Source organism: Monopterus albus, unplaced genomic scaffold, assembly GCF_001952655.1.
Source record: "Monopterus albus unplaced genomic scaffold, M_albus_1.0 scaffold1.1, whole genome shotgun sequence".
NCBI lineage: Eukaryota > Metazoa > Chordata > Actinopteri > Synbranchiformes > Synbranchidae > Monopterus > Monopterus albus.
Genome location: NW_018127881.1, coordinates 6248888 through 6260262, shown reverse-complemented (window position 1 = coordinate 6260262; position 11375 = coordinate 6248888). Strand labels below are relative to the sequence as shown.

General features: G+C 40.9%; 2 protein-coding genes across 3 annotated transcripts in view; both read left to right on the top strand.

The window, feature by feature from the left end:
* chd5 (chromodomain helicase DNA binding protein 5) overlaps positions 1–4112 on the top strand; it is a 44017-nt gene extending 39905 nt beyond the window's left edge. For both annotated transcript variants that reach the window (XM_020612534.1, XM_020611740.1), the window contains exons 39-40: positions 554–680; positions 1341–4112. In XM_020612534.1, the coding sequence (XP_020468190.1) occupies positions 554–680; positions 1341–1468 (255 nt within the window). In that variant the 3' untranslated portion in view covers positions 1469–4112. The remainder of the gene's footprint in view (positions 1–553; positions 681–1340) is intronic.
* A 1374-nt stretch (positions 4113–5486) lies between these two features.
* LOC109955538 (rho guanine nucleotide exchange factor 10-like protein) overlaps positions 5487–11375 on the top strand; it is a 19437-nt gene continuing 13548 nt past the window's right edge. The window contains exon 1 of the mRNA XM_020591831.1: positions 5487–5975. The gene's annotated coding sequence lies outside the window, so the exon portion shown is untranslated. The remainder of the gene's footprint in view (positions 5976–11375) is intronic.

The window sequence follows — 11375 nt, the reverse complement described above, 5'->3', positions numbered from 1 at the left end:
AATTTGATATGATTACTTTCCTACTGTTGGAAGGAAACTTTCAGGACAGTGCTTTTCAGACCTGTTAACCTGTTGTATGGGAGCATTAAAACCTGTTGGATGACTCTTGCATCATTATAATCACAGAGGATTATTCTTTTGTTATTATTCTACAAAGGAGTTATGAAAAGTCCCTCATCCTGGATGAAAACACTCGTTTACTCGAGTTGTTCCTCTAATTTGTCACCCTTCTGACAATGCCACATGAGGGGTCACTGAATGGTTTGATGAAATTGATGTGATTCATATGCCGTGGCCTTCACAGCCACCAGATCTCAGTGAACTTGAACACCTTTGGGGGATGTGGGAGCGACGTGTTAGACAGTGTCTGCACCACCATCATCAAAAATGAGGCATTATCTTTTGGAAGAATGGTGTTCATCCCTCCAGCAGAATTCAAAGGCTTGTAGAATCAATGCCAACGTGCACTGAAGCATGTTGGGTCGCCCAACACCTTAATGAGACACTTTATGCAGGTTTTTCCTTTCCTTTCACCTGTTTGTCTGTTCCTCAGCCTTTTAGCCAGGGCGGGTTTGGTTGTTCCCAGATGTATGGCAGCAGCTTTGGTGGGGGATTCAGAGGACCCGGCGGACAGCCCATGGTCAACTATAGTCAGATGCCTCTGGGACCCTACGTCAGCGGTAAGGATCGATTGTAACACAAATCCTTCACAGATGCCATTTTGGCATTTTATAAGCAAAGATCTAAAGATGTTTCTTTAGTAGGAACACTGTTTTTGGTTGTTGTAATCAATCCTGTAGGCAGGGTAAGCTGGATTTTTTAAAATATAAGTAAAAATATTTTTTCACAAATTGCACCAAATTACTACATTTGAATGAGATCTGTATTTCCGTATACAAAATATGCCAGTCCTGGATTAATGTGAGTTGCAGTACAACATGGGACTTAAACAAATCATTTTTAATAATTACAGTAGATTGTACTGACCAACTTAATTCCTGAACTCTGCAGTATCATTATTACATCAGCATCACGCCTGAAAAGAAGTCAGTAGGACAAGAAACCTGAGCTTTCAGACAATCATACAGGTTAGGGTGAGCCAAATGTATTTGTAAGAGAAAACTAAGGTAAACAGTGAGATTTTATCCACTGTGAATGACCATCAGACGTTCTGCACGTGCACACTTCCAGTTTTGAATTTTTAGAAGTTACTGTGCTTGTTCTGTATGTGAATCATTGAAACATCTGTCTCACACTTCTCATGATAATAAGCGAAATTAAACTGGTATATTTGTTTTGCTCCAGTGAAGGACTAAATATCGAATCTTGGTTGTCTTTAGTGTCTACTAATGGCCCCCCACCCCCTACAAGCCATCTGGACAAGAAGTCACTTGACTCCTTGAGAGACGTGGCTACGCCTGACCTCAAGTCAGGCAAACCTAGTGATGTCATCTGTATTGAGGACTAGAGGAGCTCTGTAACACTGACTTGAGGTCGGGACCTCCCAGGGATGGATCTGTATGGATGACAGCTGCCCGTCTCTTCCGCCACATCCTCCTCTTTCTCCTGCTCCTTCTTGACTTAAAATCTACAAAATCAAGCTTTCTGCTGTCTATGGATAAGCGATTAACTTTTTGATTAATGCAGATATACCTATCTTAACGATTGCACTTTTATCTTTTGATGATCCTATAGAAGTATTTCTGTGGATATTCGCTTTTGTTTACCTGTGTTGGAGAGCAAAGGATTAGGAAGGAAAAAGAAGCAGCTTCTCTGAAAGAGGATTTTTTTTCAGCCCTGTAAGACGAAACTCAAGCGGGTTTCTCATGCTCTTGATCCGGGCTCAATCTTATATCGAAATGTGTGTTTTGTTTGTGCCAACCTCAACTTCTTCATTCTGCGTGCTCTTTGTTGCTTTTACCCATCTGCCTACTCACTGTGACTGTGCCCCACTGGAACTTTCCATGTGAAGAGGAGCGGCGTCAGTTTGATTTTCCCGAAGGCCAGTGTTGTCACTTTAAATGAGTATGTTTTGTCATTCATGTAGTACCCAGTAGATAAAGTATTGATTTGAAAGCATCACAAGCTATGACCATGTATGCAGTAGCTGGACACAGCTGAGCCCTCAAAAGACTGCCACCTGTAATTTGGAGAAAGCTTTTGCCAAACCTGCAAAAGCACTTGACTGCAGCACCGGTAAGGGTTGGCCTCTTGTACTGTATATACTCAGAGACTGCTCTTTATTTTACCTCTCATAGGTCAAATCATAGTGAAATATGTATAAATACACGGATGAAATCAGAAGCCTGGCTTGGGGTGTATGAAGATCGGCAGAGCAGAAGAAACTGTGAAAGCAGCAAAAATGATTTTTAATCTATTTCAGAGAAGACTGAGTATTTCTGTGTATGGTACAATAATTGTGATTCTTTCTATATTTGAATGTTTGTAGTGGCTGTAAAGCTTAAGCCTGGGACCGTGACCAGAGGGACTACACTATGAACAGGAGCTCATCTGGTCTACATCCATGTACAGGGATCGAAAGTTCAGGCCAAACAGAACAGAGTCCTGAGTGGTTTTAGTTTCCCTCTTACATCCCAGGGATTGTCCCAGTTCCCCTTCATTGTTTCATTATAGTCACAAAATGAGCCTTTGTTTGCTTCTCTTTATGTTAAGGTAAAATTAGATGTAGTCGGTGCCATTAAAGAAGACGAGCCAGTATGATTTGTTCCTTGATGCAGTGTATTGCCTTCATGGAGTTGACAGCGTCACAGTCTGAACATGCATTTGAAGAATTCTTCTCTGTATTTCAGCTTTTACGGACCAATGTTGCACAGCATTACTCTGTAGATAATGTCTTCACCTCCAGCTTCCTTCATTAATGTTTTAGTTCTTTTAAAACCGTTTGTTGTCGCCTGTTGCTTTGCCTGGTATGAAGGCACTTTAGCATGGTATATTTACATATCTAGTCCATGCCATCAATCGTTACATGCTAAAGTAACTATCCACTAAGTAAAACTGTCTTTTATAAATTCAAGCTTACTACAGTGTATTTCCTTTTCTATGGTGGCATTGCTTGAATGTTTTGACTCAAAGTGCAAATTGTTATTGACATATGTTTGTTTTCTTTTTCCAAAGATGAGTGGCAGTACTTATTTTTACTATTATTGCCATTGCCACAGCTCTTATTTGACATTGTTGGCATTATGATTTTCATTAGACTCATCTAAACTGAAGAAACAGTGTTGTATAGAGTGATCATATTTTCTTTTTCTCCTTCAACTCACAACGATTGTCCTGAGGTGCTCTCTTCTGTCCCCTTTTCTCTTGGATTTGTGTCACTGCAAACCCCGTGCCCATCATTTCTCCAACAAGATGCATTCACTTAGACACTAAAGTTCAGTTACAAAACACCATCGGACTTATTTTGAACGCACTGTGAGATGAACCTTGAAGTGCATCATAGTTTTTTGTGCTATTCTTTCCTAGTGTTAATCAGTGCTGTTTTGATGATTGTGTTTCTGTTGATGACATCCATTACTTGACCATGACATGTATTAGGTTGCTTGACAGATAGAACCTCAGAAACATGTAAATACTTGAATGATTTTTGAGAGACTAGTCGACCTCGAAAAAGATGAATGTCTGCTGGATGGTATTGCCATAGAACTGCAGCGTGCACCACATGTGCTCATCGATTGAAACCATGTCTCTTCTCTCTGGAGTGACGACGTCAAAAACACAGTACTCCAGTGAAATGCAATCAAACTGAAGTCAGTATGAATGTAATGTCTGTTAGAAAAAAAAGGCTTCAGTCTAATATTATAAATATGTTAACACTGTATGTACGTGCTTATTAACATGGCTTCAAAAGCTACCAAAAGACCGTGACTAAAGGCATCATTGTCGCAGTGAATGCACAGCATGTGAAGCGGACAATACAGCGGTTCACTTTGGGGAGGCTGTATCGTATCTAGCATTTACAGACAATGAGCTCCAAGCAGTGTTCTGGTTCTGATATTTGTTCTGTATAGCAAATTGAATGAAAAAGTGAATTGTCATCTTTTTATTTGTATTCTGTGTATTTGTTCAATGTGTTTTAATAAATCTTCTGGGCAACAGAAACATTGTGCGATAAATATTTCCCCTTGTAGTCAGCCTGCAGATGAATGAGGAAGGAACTGCTTAAGTACTTTTATTTTTGACATATCAAGTATTACATATTTTATTCTTCTGATTAAGTAAAATTTTGAATGCAGGACTTTTATAGTAGCGGGGTGTTTTTACACTGCTGTATTACTACTTTTAGGAAAATAATGTGAATACTTCTTAATCAAAAGTGCTTGTTTAATATTTAAGGTAATGTTATAACATACATTAAGACACAAACTGCACACAGGCAACCCAAAGGTCATTGCATGAGGTTTGTGTCTCTTTCCTGGTTATTTTAATCTGCCGTAAATATATAGTAGTCTTCTGTATGTAGTTTGACATATTTGCTGAATGAATGATTCAGTCAGCGAATGAACACTGATACTGTTTCACACCTTTCAGGTCCCATCTTACTGTGTTTATGTGCATGTGGTAGATTTGTGTAGCTTTATGTGACAGTGTGTTAAGCACTTGTTGCTTTCTAATTTAAAAGAGGTCTCAGGGGAGACTCCTGATTAAATAAGGGTAAAACATAAAAATAGGAAGTCTAATGCTGTCACCAAACACAACTGAAAGCTACATACAAGTGTCAGTGTTTATATTTTCATTTACATAGCTAGTGATGTACTAGTTTGCTGGTGAAAATCAGTTTAAATGTTTACAAAGGAACTATTCAGTTAATTTATCATCTTATGACAAATGTCCCCGGTGTTCCAGAAACCACCGTCCCAGGCAGTGGTGGTCGCAAAATCACAATAAATAATCTGTTCCAGGTAAAAGTCCTGCATTCAACATGTTACTTAAATAAAAGTTTTAGTGTTTTAGCATCAAGTACAAAGTAAAATAAGTCCTTATGCAGAATGGCACATTTCACGTTAATGTGTATTATTTCATTGGATTATATTGATGTGTTTGTGTTCATCGGGTAAAGCTGGAGCTAAATTGAACTACCTTAAATGCTTTTCATTTGAAGTCATGCTGGGTAGCTTTTGAATTTCCCATCAAGGATCAATAAAGTCTTATTGTGTATTTAGTTTAATTAATATGATTCTGAAAAGTAACTCCAGTTATCAAACAAATGTAATGTAATCGAGTGAAATACAAAGAAGCGGAAAACGAAAATAAAGTACATATGCCTCAGAATTGTAACATGTGAAATATACTTAGTTACTCACTGGTTCCAGGTGCAGTGTGAACAGACAAATTAAGTCCCAGGAAGTGTTATGAGACAGCACCGCCCCTAAATTCCCTTTGACCAGCCTATTTGCTATGAGCATCTCCCCTGATTGGTACAAATGCTGTGCTCTAAGCCTTTCATTGGTCGCATGTGTAACTTTGTCACTCTGCCATTGGCCGGTAATGCTTGAGAGCCCTCTCAGTGCTTTGTGCTGCTGCCTTGACAGCAGCAGGGTTCTGAAGAGTGGGTGGTGGGAGAAAAGGAAAGAAAAGACAGAATGAGGGTGGAGGGGCTGAGGGGGATAAAGGACCCATCTGAAAGAAGAGAGGCATAGAGAGGGGAGATAGAGAGGGGAGATAGAGAGGAATAGCACCAGAGAGCTGGGAGAGGCAGGAAGAAAGAGGTAGGAGCAGGGAGGGTTACCTCATCTGGAGCTGCTAGTGCACACGGAGCAGGGGAGAAGTTGTGGGAAAGTAAACAGCACAGGAGAATTCCAATCTGTGTTCAGCCCCTGCAGGAGACTATAAAGATGAATGTGCTGGACCCAGCCTGTGGTAAAATCTGAGAGTTTATGGGAGGTTACCAGCATTAAAGGGTCACCTGGGAATGCCTGAAGCTTCTCCGAGGACATACTACTAAGGACAAGGAGGTGAGAAGCATATATATATATGTATTTACTGTCCTCCAAACATTTTCCCTCTTTCCATCATTCTGTCTCTCTTCCTCTTTCGTCACACTTAGCATTGTTAGCATGTTGCACAGACAAGCCGCTTTGCCCAGGGCTGCCATTGATGGAGTGGTCCTGGGGGGTGGGTGTGCTGGTTTTGTGCCTCTCAGTCTGAATGCTTTAGGGACAGCTGAGTGGACACGGGAAGGTGGAGCAGGAGAGGAAAAGATGGGAATGGCAGATACCCGTGTGGCAGAGTACACACCATCACGGGCAATAAACCTGAGCCTGCCTCACAGAACCGGTGTGGCTACAAAGCATAAGGCCTTGTTATGATCGCAGCAGTTCCTGAGACAGACACCAGGAAGGATGAGTGAGAGACTGCAGGCTATTGCCAGACACACACCTCTGGCCAGCTGGTTTTCAGCAGCACCGCACAGCTCTTCCAAAGCTTCAGGCTATAAAAGAGATTCTCTAGCCAGGACCAGGCCTTAACCATTCCAGTTTGACGGTTGCTTCCCAGAGTACAATAGCCCCTCCTAGGATGGATTTCATGCTGCCTCTAAACATTGAACAGAATAGAGAGGAGTGACGGGAAGGAGAGGGGTGAAAGGGGGGCTAAGGGACCTCTGACCAAGTGATTTGCATTTTGAGCTGGGGCACTGTTTCTGCCTCATTTATGCCGGATGTCCAAGAGCCTTTTTTGTTTAAGGAACTCCATGGACTCAGTGTATCAGATTCTTTTCTCTGTAGTCACAGCCCAGCACTTCCAACAGACATCAACAATCCATTCATGAATGGCCTGGAACTATCACAAAGACTTCACTATCAATAGGAGCTCTCTCCCTTTTGCCACACATCACCCATAAACCCTTGGACTCATGCAGTCATACTGTATGTTCACATGCAAGGCCTTGGTGCTCAAGTACACACACAATAAGTCATTTGATAGTGGTGACACACCTAACAAATGCTTGCTGGCGTACTATACTGGACATTCCTTTGGGAATGTCAGATAATTATCTAGCAGCTGGAATTCAGGGATGTTTGTACACTGAGGCTTATCTACAGCATTTTGCTGTTACACTTGCATCACGCTGTCTTTTTACTGTAAGTTCTTCTGATAACAAACTCCGAGGCCAAAGCAGCTCATCACAGATGTGAAAAATCACGAGCCTGAGCTTTCTTTGAATTGTAGGAAGATTTCTTCTGGCCAGTTTTAAAAGTATTATATGAAGAACAACTGAACACTTTTATTCAGGTGTATCTTTTTATGTATAATACCTGATTTGTTCGGCACATCAATGGAGCAGCCGCTCCTCTTTTGCACTGCTAGTGAAAGCTAGCCTTGCTACCTGAAGCTGTGCAGTAGCTAAAATCAGACAAACACAATGACTGTTGACAAAGGCAACATGTGACTGTGGGAATCTAGGAATCTGATTCAAAACCAAATTGCTAGAGGCCGTTTACATCTGACATTTTGGATCTGTCTAAGTGTGGTTCATAACTTATTTTTTGTACTTTGTGGTCCCAACTCTGGGCTTCCATGAAAGTGAGATTTTTGATTTTGTTGGTCACCTTTCCCTTTATGTACAGAAAGTATGAGTGGAATAATTGGATTACCAGTGTACATATGTGACTTGTATCATGGGGATTATTTAGCCTGTGGAAGCAGTTGGGGATCCTGTGTCAAGTCTGAGAAAATGACCATGATGACTTCTTAGTTTGGGCTTAGAACCTGGAAGGGTGGAAAGTTTGAAAGGTTTTGGGCATGTATCCGGCCACTAGTGTCTGTGGGCACCGTGTCATACAAACTAAAGATAGATGCTAGCTGCCCCAGTCTTGCATCATAGTGTGGAAAACCTTTAGCCTGTATTTGTTTAACAAGTTTGCAAAATTGGTTGTTGCGGCATATCTCTGGGTGCACAGACATCTATCACTGAATTACTTTGGTACGGAAACATTTACATGTGATGATTCTCAGGCAAGTTCTGGCATTTTAAAGAGAATCTTTTTTTTCTTTGACTTCTAAGGGGATTCATAGTCATATATAATCTCTTTTGAGTTTGATTTGACTGAGTTGCATTATAACTCACAGACAGGGTGCACAGTTTTAATGCTAATTGTTGAATCAGAAGTGCTAAGTGGTTTAAAGCATCTTAATTGCCTTTCACAGCCACTGCTGCAGCTTCAGCTGATGACATCGTTGGTAAACAGGCCAGAGGCCCTGGTCCAAACCACAAAATCAAACATCTAACTTTCTAAAGTTGTAAATTGCTTCTGAGAACCCTTTTAATGTGTAGAATGTGCACAGGTCAGAGACCTACCTGAGCTCATACTTTTATTTCTAGTCATATTGGCTCCCTTTATGTGGGCATAAATCTATTGTCCTTAGATCATTTGCAGTCGGTCCAAAATGCCTCAGCCTATTTGCTGACAGGTACTGATAAACTAGAGCCCATCACACCTATTCTCGCTTCATCCCATTGGCTCCCAGTATGGTTCCAGATTCACTTTAAAATACTTCTTCTGACCTATAGGACTTTAATGGCTCTGCTCCCTCTTATATCCTTGACCTTCCCTGTCTTCCAACTAGAATGCTTAGGTCTAAGGACCAGATACTTCTAGTGGTCCTGAAGGTCCAACTAAAATCTAGAGGTGAGCATGCATTTCTTTTTCCACCCCTGCTTGGTGGAACAACTTTACTTTCCATATTCAGATGGCATCATCTGTTTCTGTTTTTCAGTGTCAATTTATTTTTATTCTCTTGCTTTTAAGCAATATTAAGTTTTTAGTCTGGTTCAAACAGCTTGAAATTTTGTTTTCTGGAGGCCACAGTGCTGTATGATTTCTGGTGGTATGTCTTTTAGTCTATCCTGTTGTAAAGCCCTTTGGCCAACTTCTTTAACTGTGCTATATGAATAAACTTGACTTGACAAGTGGTGAGTTTGGCGGCCAAGGTTTCCTGCCATCCGAACAGTAAGGAGACTAACAAGACATAATCATAAGGTCCCTGCACTCCTTAAAGTAACTAATGACTTTCATTAATTTCTAACAGGTATCAGGAGAGACTGTAGCACATACTGAACATAACCTCCACCACACATGTTTCTCACAGCTATACGACCTGATGGATTCCTAAGTCAGATAATCATAGTCTGGAGGTACCCTAATAAAATGAAATTAAAGTAAGAATAGTAAAAATAACAGTAGCTTTACACAGTGGTGTAGCTGCAAGTAAAAGTAGGTGGTAGAAGGGAAGAGCTTGATTGCAACAGGGTTTTGAAATCCAGAAACACTGACAAAGGTGTTGGTTGAGTAGTCAACAGTGATCAATAACCCAGTAAAACCTCTGCAGTTACAACATTACAGTCACGCTCTTACAGGATTTATCATCTTTAACATGTAAAACGCTGAAAAATTGCATGCCAAAATTATTCAGAGAAATCGCTTTCCCCTTCCCTTCTAACCTGGACATTATTTTATCATGTTCAAAACTATGTTTCTTGATAAATAAAAGCATTGTGTGGTCCACACACTGAGGATGTTCTTATCACTGTTCAGTATTTGTACAGGACAGCACACACATGAGTCCAGAACACTATTGTGCTGTGGACACAAATGACAGATAGGAGGTGGCGGTTACTCCCATCGTGTCCTTGACACCACCGACACATCACTGTTGTTGAGGATGGGCTCACTACAGCAGAGGGCATCCAAAGGCCAGACTGGCTCCTGAATGAGTACTATCCCCCTGGAAGGTCTTAACAGTAGCATCCTGATGGCAAACCAGAAGGAAAGTAGAAATTAAGTGTCTCAACTATGCATAGATAGCCTTCTTATCAGTTGTGTTTACAGTGTGAACTGATATTCCACTCGACCTTTGGCACATACTGTCTTCAGAAATTCATTTAAAGTGGAATTTAAAATATTTATAACATGCATAATATATAATGCAATAGGCTTATCTTCCTCTGTGTTCAAAAAGCGTTGGTAGAGCAGTGTTATGTTTAAGCAGATCCATGAAATTCACAAATGTGTGCAAGCAGCCTCCCACTCAGACTGTTATGCCTTTTGACAGCCAAAGAAAGACATATTCCGCCTGTTCTCAAGGAGCTGTTTGCTGTTCCTAAATTGGCCATGACACACTCGTATCTCTGGATAAGAAGTCCTCAGGGAAAGTGAAGAAGGCACGAACACCAGAGGCGGAATCGTCTCTGCCTGGCACTGTTTGTTGTTGTCAGTGGTCCACTGGTCTCTCATTGTCTGCCGTGGGTTTGTGTACCATTTTAAGGAAAATCCTAAAGTAGCAGTGTTCTCAGCCACTTTCTGTTCGAGTTTCCGGTGCTGTTTATTCAGTCATCACCAGCAGGTGCCCTTTGCCATTGTCTATTGATATATCCAACTGCGACTGACCAGTGTCTGTGATGTTTGTCTGCGGCTGGTCAAACATTGCTCTCTGTAAATCAGTGGCTAGAAATAAATATGCACCCCAGCAGATTTGCAAACTCCCAGCTGAAAGCTTTGAATACAGTTACAGGTCAGAAAACCCTCTTTAGATCTTTCTTTGGTAAACCCTGTCATTTAATTTGCATTTAAAAAGCAGATTACATATCGTTGCTGTTTTGTGAAATAGAGTAAAGTACAATAAGGAACTGAGATGGAATCCTGCAACATAAACCAGATGCTAAATGCACATGAGATCCAGCTTAGTGTTGCACAAATTTAGAATGAAAATGAATCTGCAAAGCCTAGAATTGTATTCAAAACACACACAGCAGACATGCTATTTTAATTTTTCATCCAGAACATACACTGCTAATGTGTGACCTGGTGTGTGGCCACATGCACATACCGCCACTCATTGTCACATTTGACAGTTTTCAGAGCTCTATGTAGGTCAGTGACAGGGTGTGAAGGAGTTAGTTTAATCTCTATTCTGCAACGAACCCAACTTATTTTCCCATCAAGAATAGTTTTCGCTCATCACCACTCCCAGGGTTCTTTGTTTTTGTAAGCTGGAGTGTTTCTGATGACTTGTCCAAACACTTTCCCTCAAACAAAGCTCTTCAGAACAATGGGAATGATGATTTAAATAAAAAAATGTATTGTGTTCCAGTTTTTTATTTGTATTATCACGCTTTTTTCAAGGCACCAACTCTCGTTGATTTGCAATAATGTGAAACTATCAATGACACATCCCAGATGTCAGTGTGCTCTCATGTTCAATCTAGTTCCCTCCAGTGAACAATCAAGAATGATTGCTCAGTCAGCTTTTGTACAGAGGCATCCATCCATTTTCCTCCGCTTATCCGGAACCGGGTCGCGGGGGCAGCAGTCTAAGCAAAGATGCCCAGACCTCCCTCTGTCCAGACACTTCCT